Consider the following 14,912-nt stretch of genomic DNA (forward strand, 5'->3'; position numbering starts at 1 on the left):
CTTCCTCGGCTTACGAGCTGCTCTTGTCTTAGGTTGTGGATCCTCGGAAGTAGAGGCCTTTTTTCAATTATGGTCCTTCGCCGATTTCGGGACCAGGGCCGACGTCTCTTTCTCACCAAACGGGGGCCTCAAAACCGCATCCTTGCCTAGGCCTACACACAAGAAAACTGGTTAAGTATATGGAGAACATTTCATTCGAACTATCAAAGACATGTGGAAAAAGCTTACCATGATTTTTGGCCTCCCACTGACCCTTTAACAAATCACGCCACGAGCGCTCGGCGTATGTAGAGGTCGAAGCCAGTTCTCGTACCCAGCTTTTAAGGTTAGGAACTGCACCGGGCATCCAAGGAACCGCTGCATCGCAAAAGGGATATCGGTGAGAAAGAAACGAAGGGCAAAACAATAGGAGATAACAACAGAATTATACTTACGCTTCATGTTCCATTCCTTAGAAAATGGCATTTTCTCGACCGGAATAAGGTCTGAAGTCATCACTCGAACGAACCTTCCAATCCAGCCTCGATCTTTGTCCTCGTCTATGCTCGAGAACAATACTTTGGTAGCCCGACGCTGGAGTTTTATTAACCCGCCTCGAAAGAGGAGCGGGTTGTACAATCTAATAAGATGGTCGAGGGTGAAAGGCATCCCCTCAATTTTGTTCACAAAGAAGCGGATCAGAATAACGATCCGCCAAAAAGAAGAATGAATTTGGCCTAGGATTATTTGGTATTTACGGCAAAAATCAATGACAATAGGGTCGAGGGGGCCTAACGTGAAAGGGTAGGAATACATACTTAAAAATCCCTTCACGTGAGTAGTAATATCTTCCTCGGGAGCCGGGATTACCACTTCTTTGTTCTCCTAGTTGCAATCTCTCCTTATTTGTTCGAGATGCCCCTCGGTTATCGAGAACATATACCTCGATACTGGCTCGCATCGACTGGGAACCATCGAGCCTTTGTCGATCTTAAAATCGGAGGTAAGAACACACGCCTCGGGAACACACTCCTCAGGTCGTGGCTCCACCGGTGTTTTGTCGACGGCAGGTTGTGAAGAAAAAGCTTTTTATTTTTGAGGAATGATTTTAGATGTTTTTGCCATTTTTTATTTTAGAAAACGAAAATAGAAGGAGATGACAAAGATGTGGTATTTTAAAGGAAGATTTTTGCAGTAATAATCATACACTTACAGATGAACTCAGAAGATACGAGAAAGAGCTTAGAAAAATTTGGAGGTTGGAGGCGTAAATATGATAAATGGTAAAAAAAGGGGGTTATTTATAGATTGAGCGACAACGGTTCAATAGCAGCAGTGGTCGACCACCGTCTGACATGCATTTAATGCCTTGGTAAACTGAACCAACGGGACAATTATCACGTACGTCATGGTCGGGCTCCATGCAAACGCCAGTGTATATCTAATCGAGCTGTTAGGAAATCATATCGTTTCTCGCCACAACCTTCCCAAGAAACGAGGGGACTATCTGTATACGGTCAAAACCGTTTTCGACCTTCGTACAATTAGTGAAGATGGACCGAAGAACGTCTTCATAATATCGAGGTGAGATTTGAAGAAAGCACGAACGAGCTTCGAGTTTCGGTATCAGATTAAATACCGAGCTCGACATCATTATCGAGCTCGAGTCCGAATCGAACTATTATGAGAAACGACGGAATCGAGCTTAAGAGCGAGACGCTAACCAATACCGAGCCCAAGTCAATACCGGACCCCGAGTTAATATCAAGCTCGAGCCCACATAAAGCTCTAAGCCTAGAAACCGACTGATACCAAGTCCGATCAAGATCCAACCAAGAGACAAGAGCCGTTGCAGCCGCACTAAGAAAAGGAATCTCGGCGGAAATTAGGAAAAACCTGATTTATCATGGGTTCCCCACTATGTATTTTTTATTATATCTAAAAGTAGGATCCCTCCACTATAAGAGGGATGACTATTATTTCTGTAAGGCAAGTCATTAGTATACTGTAGCTCAAATACTGTTGATACATTCCTATATTGAGAGATTATTCTTTTGAGCCTTATACATTGATTCATCTTACTTATTCATAAATCTTTCCCTTGTAACTTTGTTTGTATTTCATTGTTTACGGTCAATATTCAACATTTCTACTTACTCTTAAGATTTGTGTCAAGTTATACCACGTACCCTTAGAACTACGTACAAATTCAACTCTATCCGTTTTTCGGGTAAACACACATATATGTTATCTTGCTTCTGTATCAAATTCAAATCCAGTTACAAATTTGAAGAAATAGTAAAAGCCATTTACTGTTAAAAGGCTACATTTGAAAGTTAATGGAGGGTCCAAATGGGTCTCAAAACTTCAATAAGACCACTCTTAACTGATGTTACGGGTAGAATCGGGTTATACAATGCATAGCGAAATAACATACTTTGTTCACGTTGGGTCGGGCAAAACCCGGGCTACCCCACTAGTCTCTTATTAGTGAGAGTTTAACGTCTCTCCGTTATAAGAGTATTTTCGGAGTTTCATACTTTATCTGCTTTAAAGGTATTGTACATGCTAGCTTTATCAACTATACATGCTGATATGTTTGCTGAAATTGCAAGGCCCACCTGGATACGTGTCAATTTCCTGACCACGTGGGTCCCCCAATAGTACATAACAACCTTTTTTGTGCTCTCTTTTTGAAGCCAAGTTACGCATCTATGCTGTCCCCTCTGGGCTCTGGCTCTCTCCTTGTATTCTCCAACAATTCATAAAAATATAATTCCATTCTATTTTTGGCTTTGCACACACCACAATTTCTATTTTCTTTACAAACAATGCCGTCATCATTTTCTGTGAAATTTTTTATAATATTTGTAGTTAGTTTGCACAATTTTTTTGGCTACCCAAAAGTATTACTCACGTAAAAAGAATCAAAGATTTTGTTATTCATTCCAATTTATTTTTTCTTCCTCATGGAAAAATTCAGTGTACTTCTATAGGAGAATTTAAACAATCAACTACATGCATATACAAAATCCACTAAGAAAGCGTGAAGAGAGACTAAAGACAGTATATGCAATAATCAAATAACAAAAATTAGAGACGATATACTAAAAACAAAAATGAAAGCGAAAATGCAAGGAGAATTTCATAGGCATTCATGTCCGACAAGAAATAACATATATTAAAACTAAGCAAAATTCAAAGTTGCCCATGAAAACAGGAACCAAAGTGTAAATGCATAAGATGGGTAGATAAAGAAAAAAGTACGCTGTTTATCTCTTACCTCATCTTATTCACATGCATGTGCAAAATGGGATAATATTGATGGAGGAGAATATCAAATTGGGATAAAGATAACAACACTTCAGCCAGTGGCGGAGTCACATTCACCAAAGGGGTATCAACCGACACCCCGAAAAATTACAATATATAACTAGGTAATTTTTAAAAAAATATGTATATATACTATATAATGACACCCCTTGAGTTCTTGATGAAGTTATTTCTTTATGTTTTGACTCCCCTTAATGAAAATCCTGACTCCGCCACTGACTTCAGTCTTACGTTTACACGATAAATTACTTTTACCCAAGTGTAGTGCACGTGTTTTAAGAGAAAAGAATGATAATGGAATTATCAGTTTACCCCTATGTCAATTCATATTTAAATATAAATATTATCATGCTACATGATTAAACTCGGTGCAACTTAGTGTAACAATTGTTGGAAGTATTAGCTATTTTACAATTATATTAAAGATAGATTCTCTAATAAAATAGAAGAAAGCCATTTATATTATGCTAATTGATTTACAAAAATGGAGTAAGAACCTAAAACATTTTCACAAAAGAATAAAGAGGAAAAAAATAATTTAATTGGCATCCAAAGCGAAAGGAGATAAAATGATGAAATACTACTTAGGTAACTATTTAGAATTATAGGAATAGAATTGAATTATGATATTAACGAAAGAAAATTATTATCATAATAAAAACATAAAATAAATATTAGATGGTTTGATGCTTATACCGTGCCATTGCTATTCTTTAAAGAAAAAAAGAATAATACTACTATAGCTTAATGTTAGATCTTAGTCACATTTTATTATATATCTCTTTATCCTCAAAATAAAGGTCTAATTAAAAAAAATTGGTAGGATTTAAATTCAAAATTTTGTAAACATTCAAACAATATCTGATTGAGTTTGAAAAAATATATGAAATTGAAATTGAAAAGTGTGCATTATGTGTGGACATGAACTTGACTTCAAAGAATTTACTAAAAATTTATGAGTGAAAACCTCATTTATTTTGAAGTACTCCTTAAACAAAATTTTCAATAAAATATAAAGTTAAATAATTAATCAACTTAAATTAGGTTAGTTTGTCCATTTAAGCTTGGGCTCTTGCGCAGCACGAGCTATCTCTTACTAGTATAGATAGAAGTGATGGTTATTGGTGCAAAAATATTTATAGAATTGCATGTAAATCGCTATATAAATAATTACAGTAATACTTTAGTCCTTCCGTTTCTATTTACTCGTCAAATCTGCTTCTCGATATTTAATTTGACTGATCTTTGAAGTTAATTAAATTAATTATCTCAAAATATTAAAATAAAAATTTAGAAATTCGAGAACTATACAAAAAGTACTATAATTGACAATTTTTCTTATATCAATATAGTAAAAAAAAATATATTAAAATATTTGATAAAATTCATGTAATTTGATTTTCGAGAAACAAAATTTGACAACTAAAAGAGAAGGGAGGTAAGTAATAAAACACAAAAGATATGTACTCTATATGATTATTCGTATCATTTCCTTATTATTTTTTTCGGTGAGTTGGATGACATTTGTCAATTTAATAAGCGTAGGCGGGTTAGGGCAATTGATAGTGCTATAACGGCTTGAAATACCCGTTTCAAACAGTAACACTTCGTTCAGTAAATTTCCCTCCAATCGGACCCTCGTTAATCCGTTCATTCTCCGGCGAAAATGGAACCCAATGCTCCTCAGTTTAAGGTATTGCTTTTCTCTACGGAAAAAAAGTTTCGTATTTTATTTATGGTGAATTCATTTTTCTATTTTCTCAGTTCAATTACTGAAATCCTTTTGCATAGTTTGCAATATTATTATTTTTTTTTGGATACAATGTTCCATGTAACTCCTTTGTTTTCCAGCTAATTTTGGGTTCATCCTCTACTGCACGAAGAAAAATTTTAGCCGACATGGGATACCAGTTCACAACCATGGTAAATTTCCAATTATCAGTTATTGTTTGTTTTTTCTATGGGTAAATATGCTCCTATTTCTGTGGAGATGTATTTACAATTAAAAAAGACTTAGACTTGGACCAGTTCCTGCACCAAATCATTTTAATTGGCCGCGGTTAAGTGAAATTGAGGAAAATATACTTAGAGGAAATGATCTCCTATGCCCACGTTCATTTGAATAGAAGAAAATGTCCCTACGAAGATCTTCTGTGTTATTTTTACTGATCTCTTGTGTTACCTTTTACTGATCACATATGAAAAAGGTCATATAACAAAAATAACGTTTGTAATTGATATAGAACCAAATCTCCATGATAGTTACTAATTAACAGTATTGTTAAGTGATAAAACTGTATGTAAAAGACACTATGTCATGTTTGGTGCATGCACCGGGTGTTCCATTAACAATTCTTAGTTGAATAGATAACAAAGGATTGATATTACTACTCCAACCAGATTGAGATTGAGGTATAGTTGATTGATTATTTTTAAAATTGGTGGATTTACACATTGTTGTAACATAGTCTGCAGATATAGATGAGAAAGCTATCCGGAAAGAAAAACCCGAAGATTTAGTTATGGCTCTTGCAGAGGCCAAGGTTTGTTTTCCTAAGAACTTGTGCAAATCCATGCATCTCAGAACATATTCTTGAAGTGGTTTACTGCTTTGAAATTGCTGTATAGAATATTGTATGGGTTAAGGCACGTTTGCTTATACTGTTATAGATGATGACATTGTGATTTACTCTTGTTCTGTGGCATTGGTTTTTGATTTATGAATCACTGTATGTAAGGCGTGATGCTTTACTTTCAGAGTATCTCGTCGTGATTTATGGCACTTCAATTTCGGGGTTGATGTTATTTGTAAATGTGCTCTATTACATACCTTGTTGTGATTGTGTATCAGTTATTTAGGCAAATCATTTCGGCTGTTCTATTTCCTGGTCTAGTTGAGTTAATTGGTTTGGCTCATAGTTTATTGAAGCCTTGGTTCTGAAAATGCTTATTTTAATTCCATGTAATTGCATTGCATGTCAGGCTGATGCTATCATATCAAAATTTCGAAATACTGAAAACCTAGAGAAGGATTCCAATCCAACACTTTTGGTTGCAGCTGACACAGTATGTCTTGCTTTTTTTGCCTTTAAAATCTTCCCACCAGAAGTTCTTTTTCTAGCTTCTATTTGAAACCGATAATATGCTATTTCTGCCGGTGCTTTTGAATGATGGAAAAGTTGTGTGCTTTTTCTTTTCTTGTATTGTTTTTCTTGCTTTTATGCTCTGTACTGTATATACCTTTTTTTGTTTTGCCTTTCTTCTTTCAGAATGATTAGATTTCTTCTTGGGATATTGGAGGATAATTGTGATGTCCACAAGCTTGCATAATTACACATGTATTTTCTTTCTTCTCATGATGAATTCTGCAATTATTGGACTTCGCTATATAGTCTGAAAGCATACATCATAATTGGCATTGATCTGAATTGCTGGAACCTATAATCAGGCAGAAGCCATCATACCAAGGGTTTCCATTGGCGAATCCGAAGGGGATGCCGAGCCAACACTTCTAATTACCTGTGACCAAGTATACCTAATTTCTGTTCTTGTCATCATTTATGGTTAATTATCCGATTGATTTACTATAATGCTTTTACAAAATATTAGCTTTGTTATCTTTCTCGTTTTTTCCCCCTAACTAATTTACTAGTTTACTTGAGGTGTTTGGTTGAAATATGACACTTTTACAGAAATTTTTGTTTGATCATAAAGTGGTGTGTTTATAAACGTGGATATGCATACTTAGTGCTGATTCTTCAAAATACATTACCAAAAAACTGCACTTACCTGTATCGGATGCTAACAGCACAGCCATATCGGATGCATACCTGTTAACAACTTCATACAATATTAGCTTAACAAGAAGACTGCCAATACTTTTTAGCCTAAGCAGCAGAAACCAACCAATATTCATTGTAGTACCTGGTGTGCTTCGAAAATTTATAATCTGATTTTCCAGGATAAGATATTGTAATTAGAGTTGGCAGTTTGGCACAACCTAGAGCAACATCTTTCATTTGGTACAGTTTGTTCAAGCAGATGACTTAATTATAATTTATATGGTTAGCTGTTTGGTTCTACTTATGGCAATAGGCTTTCATTGCTTTATGAGGGCCTAATGCTGAGGCTATAGCATGCTTGTTTGTGCTTTTCGAGTTGATAGCTTGTTGATTAAACTCAACTTTGGCTAGAAAAATTGTGTCATAAGTTTCTTTGAAAAGTCAAACAATGTGTTCAACTAGCTGACGCCACTTATCTATTTGTACTACTTTTGAGTTGATGACTTCACATGGTCATAGTAAATAAAGATTAAGTTGCCCTAGAGAACCAAGAGTCTGACTATTTCAGTATTTTGGTTTTGAGGTGTGAATTTGGCGAATGAAGCAGCTATAATTTGATAGGATACTTCCGCCTTGCCCTTGGTTTCCGCATAACTTATCTGAGGTCATAATTCCTCTATTAGAGATGCTTACAGTGGCATGATACCTGAAGTCTATGTACTTTGTTCTATATCCTCATGCACTAGTTTCTTTCTGGTGATAGGACATTCTCTTCTTGATAGGTAAAACAAAACTTTTCATTGATTTCTTTAGACTTATAATAAAGAAAGAGTCTTTTATTGATTTCTGTAGCACCAAGAAGGCTCCAGGAGTAGTACGCTGGAAAATCCATCTTTTCTTTTGGAATTTTTGGAGTCTATGATGTAAATATTGATGGGAACTTGATCTTCTCTTCCTATATTTCTGAAGTACCCTCTTGGTTCTTATCATTAATAAAATACCTTATCCTATAAGAAAAAAGTCTAGGAAGTCGAATATGTTATAATTTTCATTTACGAAGTCATCATCTACTAAAAGTTCAATAGATAAAGACAGTGAAATTTTATAAAGGATATGGGTGTTGCTTTCCCTTTGCAGTCTATTGACTTATCTCTATCCAAACTGGTGAAGATATGCACGAAGGAGTGGTTCTTCACACTTGTCTCTGATCTTTCCGCAGGTCCCTGCCAGCTTTCTACTCCTCTGTTAAGGCCATTAGGCATCACCCACCGGGCCCCATTAAGTTTAGAGACATGCTTCAGATCTTCCATTTCTTCTAACTGTGTAGAAAGAGATGTCTAACATGTGTCATGTTTAGCTAACCATCCAAAACATGCTACCCTGGAATGTGCCTCGGTTTTCCAGATCATCCTTTGTAGCTGCTGTCTATACCCTTCTATTTCTCCCTTTTGCATGAATTGATAACAAGATTTCACGGAGAAGATACCATCTTCCTTCAAAGTCCACTGTCTATATCTGATTGGTGCTTAGTCATATGTAATCCCAGCACCCCAACCAGCAAAGTAAGACTCCCTATTTTCCAATCCTGAATGTTTATTCTCCGGTTCAGATTCCTTCTCCCTTCACTGCTGCATTCTGCTATAATGCATCTTCCGTGATCGTTAGATAATATATCCATTTATCTCTTTGAGGGGAGCATATCCGGTCCAGCTATCCTGCGATAATCTTATTCCTGTAATATTCCCACCTTTAGTCTTGTGAAAGGTTGGAAATCACTCCTTAATTTGCTGATTTGTTTCCAGAGACCTACCATGAGAGGTCTTGACTGGTTTATTGCACCAGTAGTCTCCACTCCATGTTTGCCTTTGATCACCTCCTTCAGTTCATCTTTCTCTTCACTGAATCTCCATAGCCATTTAAATAATAGACTGCTATTTTGCAAGATCAAGTTCTCATCCCAGTCCCCATCTGTTTCGCGGCCTTTCGCCTCTCAAAACAGTTTGCCACTTGATTAGATGCATCATCTTTCTATCACCATTGCCTTCTCACAAGAATTCTGATGATGGGACATTCTAGTTTACTTGTTTGGTTTTTTTTTTCTGTCCAATTGTTCTAGTTTTTTTCAGTCTATTTAATGGTATGAGAACTTTCTATGTTAATAATCTTATCCTAATCTTATTCTAACTTGAAATGATCTGGAGGTGGTGGTCTATGAAGGTATGGTCAGGGAAAAACCATCCAGTGAAGCAGAAGCACGACAGTTCATGAAAGGTTTTACCAGTGCTTTAATTGATTCTTGCTATATTAGTTTTGTAATTCTGCTAGTCTTACATTGACAATTTGCAGATTACGCTAATGGACATGCAGCAACCGTTAGTTCTGTTCTTGTTACAAACCTGGTAACAGGATGTAGAAGAGGAGAATGGGACAAAGTAGAGGTACCTCTGTTGATTTCTTCTCATTTTTAATTATCAGATGGCTCTCTATGGTTTTTTATGCATTTTTGCTTCTCAGTGGATTTGCGTCTACTTGCAATCTCAAATTTGCAATGAATACCTCTAATTTTAAATATTAATAAATAAAAGTATAAAATGCTCAGTGCTGATTAATGACTTCTACGCATTGGGTTAGGCTTATTGAACACTTCACAAGGTTCCAATTCCCAAAAGCCATTCAAATTAAAGTTTACAGAGATGAGTTTGTGGAAAGTAGAAGTTAGTTGAAGTTGGGCTGGATTGAAACTACGTAACTGCTGAAATGGTGTTCAAATACTGATGACACTGTATTAATTGCTGTTTCCGACATATTCAATTACCATGTTCTTAGGTTCTCAAGATTATTACATCCACAATTATGCACCTATTGTCTGATGATCTGGAAATTTTTGGTGTATGTTCGGCTTAGCTTAATCAAGTGTTTAAGCATGTTACCAGAAAGCACAAACGAGTGATAGATGAACTTATTGAGTTTTTACACTTGCATTTTCCTTCAAGAATGCTTGACCTTTTTCTAGATTCATTCAGATATCCACTACATTTGCTTATTGTCTTAAATCTGGAAAATCGCTTTTATCCTGTTTGGCTTTTATTTGATCATTAAATGTTATAACAAGTTACCTAAGTGAAGACCATAATCATAAGTGGCTCTCTTTCTGATTGTGTAAGTTCTTTCAAGACGTATCTGCTGAGGTGGTTAAGGCCTTAAGGGTATATTTTTCATTAGCCTGGTTTGAATTTTGGATTGCAGAACAAGCTCAATACTGCAGCTAATGAAATCTAATAGTGGAAGTACCATTTGTACCTTTACTTTTATTTTCCCCCTGAATTAAGAAGTCCGCCATACCTTTTCCCATGCGTCCTCTTCCGAAAAGTCAATACAAGCATCTTCTTATATATTTAAGTGCAGATTTTTGGAAGTTGCCGTAAATCCTTCCACAATATGCTCAGTGATCCAAGAGTTTCTAATTAATTTGATGGTTGTGATTTGAACTGACTTTCAATGAGTTGGAGATGGAAGGTTCGCCAGAGTGAGATTGTTTGTGCTAATGGGAGGTTAAACTCGTGTATCGCTAGAGAAAGAGAGACCCTTTTTGTTTTATCCCTCTTATACCTTGCGCTTAGTTATTTATGTACCTTAACTGCTTGAGATTTTCAGCATAATCTCTTTTAATTTTATTTGCCAGTCATCCAAAAAGAGCAATGACATTTCTTTTGGTTGCAGATCTATTTCCATGACATACCAGATCAAGTTATAGATAAACTGGTATAACTTTCAGCTGAATTGTTAGTTATTGATCTTATCAGTTGATGCATGCTGTAGTCTGTTGTCTTAAGATCTTTTTTTCCCTAATCAGATTGAGGAAGGGATAGTTCTTTATGCAGCTGGTGGCTTGATAATTGAACATCCTCTTGTTTTGCCTTATATTAAAGAAGTGGTGAGTGTTATACCACCACCTTTCTCTCAAATATCATCCAACACAAGTCATAGTCATGATGGTGTTAACATTTGTTTGTTTGACCCTTTGTCCTTATAGAGACCTAAACATTCGTGAAGCCATTGATGCCAGTTTAATAAATAAAATGATGGAACAGAATATCTCTGGAATACCTGACCGAATGAAAGAACTTCACTGGTTTTTATTTAAGGCAGGATACCCAGATTGTGTATATTCAGCCCGGATACAAATCCAAATCTACTCTTGTCCTGATAGGTATACGAATGCTTCCCAGTGGCTCTTGTCAAGAAGAAGCCGATATGCTCATTAGGTCTATGGAAAAGCTGCTCTAGAGTTTCGAGAAGGTGTTTTTGCATAAGGCATGAAAGAGCTACGAGTGTCTTACAGCATATAAAGGATATTAAAGTGTTTGGTTAATCGTGAAAGGAACTTGTCGTTTCTATAAAATGTACCATTAAAGATACCTTTTAGAAGTGCATTTCCATAAAAATTTAGGCTTTAGGCCATGTCACACCTTTTACTTGATTTTACCAAGCACTAAAAGTTCTCTAAAGAACAAGAAGTACCACAACCTTAATGAAATGCTTTTGTGACTTGGTTGCCAACCACTCAGAAACTTAAGGAATAGAACTTTCTTTCCTTCTGATGGAAAATTCCTTTTGGTTCTTGCAGCTAAGCATTCCCAAAAGACCCTCCAAGCCTCTTTTAGTACTAAACGGCAACTTGCATCAGCATCTGATGTCAAATATTCTGCATATACCAGAATATTCTTTTTCTTCTTTTTCTTTTTCTTGTTTCTGTATATTTATGACTTGTAATAATTTGTAAGATGGTTTTTATCTGGGCAGGTTGGTTCAACTGATAGCGTGATGGGTCTCCCAAAAGCTCTGACTGAACGACTTATAAAGGAGGTTCTCTAATATGACGTTGAATTTTTCTGGGTCAAGTCTTACTTCATTAATCAACCCCAACTTGTTTAGGACCAAGGCATAGTCGTTTTTGTTGGTCCGACCTCATTCCTATTTATGACATTTCTGAGTGACATCATGAATTGAGTTCTATGTCAGTGATCTCTAAGATGTAGTCCAAATGTTTACTCAAAGATCATAAATGCTATTTTATGTACTGGATGTCCTATGCTTATCAGCTAGTAATGGGCATCGGTTATCAGCTGTTGTACTTTAAGAAATCCTCTCAGTTTACATCTCATTGCCGATGGTATAATCGGTTATGGCTTATTTTACTGCATCCCAATTAAGCAAAGGTTTAAATCTTAGTTGCATTTTTTTCATAAGGCAAAGGCGCAAGGTGATGTAGAAGTTAATTCCTCAGTAGGGTAGCAGGTGGTGCGTTTTACTTATTTCTTTTATTATACATTACAAGGTGGGAATCAAATCCTTACCAATAAATAAAGTGAAAGTTCAAATAGCCAACCAGTTGGATTACCAAAATTCCCTTGATCCTTTTTTTTTTCATATTCTTTTTAATACTAACTCGATTTAGTCTAAAAATGCAAAAAGTTATTAAAAATGAAATAAAGCTATAAAAAGTTCACAAGCAAAAGATGTGCAAAAATTATTTTCAAGCTACACATATATAAGTACATAATAATACTCAAAGTCATTAGGTTCTTAAATTACAAATAGATGGGGTCTGCTATATAAATTCTTTTTACAGCTCAATTTAAGTTCATCTTAGACTTATATTACACAGAAATAATAATAATAATAATAATAATAATAATAATAACAACAACAACAACACCAAGAATGAGCCAAATGTTGTATAAGTAACAATTAAATATTAAAAAGAAATGTTATTGAGTGCACAGTACTGTGAAAGATGCTTTCTTGGAGCATATAAGGTGAATAATGCAATGCATAAGCGTTCTAAAAGACAAAGTTGAAGCTCGTCTCTGACTCATACTTAGTAAGAATGTCGATTTTGATTTTCTCTTGAATATTAGGGAAAGCGGCCACTAATGCAAACATTAATGTTGGCTATACTTTTTATTAATGAGCTTTCATAAAGAGGAACAAATTTGTAACATGGAATCCATTATAACACCATTATAACAGTACCACAACATGGACAATTATATTTGGAATATATAGTTGCTATCGAGGGAAATTTATCCAACAATGAAAATCAAAATAATTATGAAAGGTGTAGAAAAGAAAGGCATAATCAAATATATCCTTCTCTTATTTGCTTTTTGCATTTGGAGTTCCACTGCTCATATAAAATAGGCTCCTTCTGAATAATTTAATGTACTTCACTGTTTCTTGCTTTTATTGGAGCTTCAAATACTTCAGCCTGTCCAAAATGGAAAGAAAAAAAAACATAAGAAGAAGAATTCAATCTCAACTCATCCTAAGAGAATCTAAGAGGCAGTGGCGGAAGCATGATCTTCACCAAAGAGATTCAAAAAATTTAAAAAGTAAACACGCGAATAAGCGAAAGGGGATTAAAAAATATTACACGGTTTGTGTATTTAAGTAAAATCACCAAAGAAATATTTGTTAGGATCAAAGACAATACTTACATTTTTTTCATTATTGTAAATGAAATGGTTGTTATATAGTACTATTTATCAAGGAAATATGAGAGGTTGAAATTTGAGAGGTTATGAATAAAATTAACTCCAGGTTTTGGATGTACTAATAATATATGAGTAAAGAAGAATAACGAATGTGCCGTGTACATTTCTACATGGAAAAAACATGTTTGAATCTCTAATCAAGGATATATATGTCTACGACGAGTAATAATCTTAGTCGGTTTTAACTTTTATATCCTACAATGTCAATTAATTTTTACGCTGTCAGATCACTATAACTACATGCAATATTCACAAAATCGAGGAATAGCTAGATATTTAATTGATAACATTTTGAGATTTTTATTTAATTTACGTACCTTTGTTCTTCATCCATGAAGTTGTAGCCTTTATAATTGTTATGACCACCATTATTTGCGTTGTTGTAATTAGGCAAAGCAACATTTCCAGACTCAATGTGTTTAATATCTTCAACAAGTTTTTCATAATGCCTTTTCACTTCTTCCTCAGATTTTCCACCTACTGCTTTGGCCAAATTACGCCACCGGTCTGGTGTTTCCCTGTCGTAAATGGCCAATGCATTCTCAAATAACTTGTTTTGCTGGTTTGTCCACGTCGAATTTGACGCCATTTTTTTGGTTAAAACTACAAGGAAAGTAATAAATGTATAGTTGTGTTGAAAATGATATAAAGAGAAGATGTAGTGAACGTTTTGGTGCAGAGAAAGCTAACATGTTTGTTCTATTTATATAACAATGGGGACAGAAATAGACAGAATATGGTGGGCCGGTGAAGAGGCGTTCTCTTATTTTTTCTTCAGCATGTTGTATAGTTAGTATTATTTAAAAACCATGGGAATTTTCGTAAAAGTCAACATGGTTTTTTTTCCCAACTATTACATAAATTAACCCTCGATTCGTATTATGCATGAGTTATAATGTACAAATTGAAGGGAGCTTTGGAGCAACGGTAAAATTGTCTCCCTATGTCACGGGATCGAGCTGTGAACGCAACCACTAATGCTTGCATTAGAATATGTTGTCTACATCACACCCGTGGGATGCGGACCCTACGTGAATGCGAGATACCTTGTGCACCGAACTGTCCTTTATGATATAAAAATTGTAATTCTTGAATTAATAATTCCTAAATTATTTATAAGTACTTATGGTTTGTTTAGTTCATTGCATTAAAATGAAGCAAATTTTCATTTTACTTGTTTTATTTCGGCTTTGCTAATCCAATTCGATTGTTATGTATAAAATAATACTGAATTTTATACCGGAATTATCCTCTTAATAAT

The 14,912-nt window shown here is 35.1% G+C and overlaps 2 protein-coding genes across 5 annotated transcripts; one reads left to right on the forward strand and one right to left on the reverse strand.

Annotated features, from left to right (window-relative positions):
- The first annotated feature begins 4,825 nt into the window (after positions 1–4,825).
- On the forward strand, positions 4,826–12,258 carry LOC107800667 (uncharacterized). Of its 4 annotated transcripts, XM_016623887.2 has the most exons (10): positions 4,828–5,005; positions 5,164–5,235; positions 5,781–5,855; positions 6,295–6,378; positions 6,761–6,841; positions 9,296–9,365; positions 9,441–9,532; positions 10,815–10,856; positions 10,948–11,028; positions 11,898–12,258. In XM_016623887.2, exons 1-10 carry the CDS (start codon positions 4,979–4,981, stop codon positions 11,967–11,969), a joined length of 696 nt encoding a protein of 231 aa, XP_016479373.1. In that variant the 5' UTR covers positions 4,828–4,978; the 3' UTR covers positions 11,970–12,258. The 4 variants fall into 4 exon arrangements, with proteins under 4 accessions (XP_016479375.1, XP_016479373.1, XP_016479376.1 ...); XM_016623889.2 differs by lacking the exon at positions 10,948–11,028 and having other exon boundaries at positions 4,826–5,005; XM_016623890.2 differs by lacking the exon at positions 6,295–6,378 and having other exon boundaries at positions 4,830–5,005.
- Positions 12,259–13,200: 942 nt separating this feature from the next.
- Positions 13,201–14,336, reverse strand: LOC107800666 (protein RADIALIS-like 3). The gene is made up of 2 exons (XM_016623886.2): positions 13,969–14,336; positions 13,201–13,365 (listed from the first exon to the last, which is right to left on the reverse strand). Exons 1-2 carry the CDS (start codon positions 14,238–14,240, stop codon positions 13,341–13,343), a joined length of 297 nt encoding a protein of 98 aa, XP_016479372.1. The 5' UTR covers positions 14,241–14,336; the 3' UTR covers positions 13,201–13,340.
- Between the last annotated feature and the right edge of the window lie 576 nt (positions 14,337–14,912).

The sequence above is a fragment of the Nicotiana tabacum genome, chromosome 12, assembly GCF_000715075.1.
Source record: "Nicotiana tabacum cultivar K326 chromosome 12, ASM71507v2, whole genome shotgun sequence".
In the NCBI taxonomy this organism is placed as follows: domain Eukaryota; kingdom Viridiplantae; phylum Streptophyta; class Magnoliopsida; order Solanales; family Solanaceae; genus Nicotiana; species Nicotiana tabacum.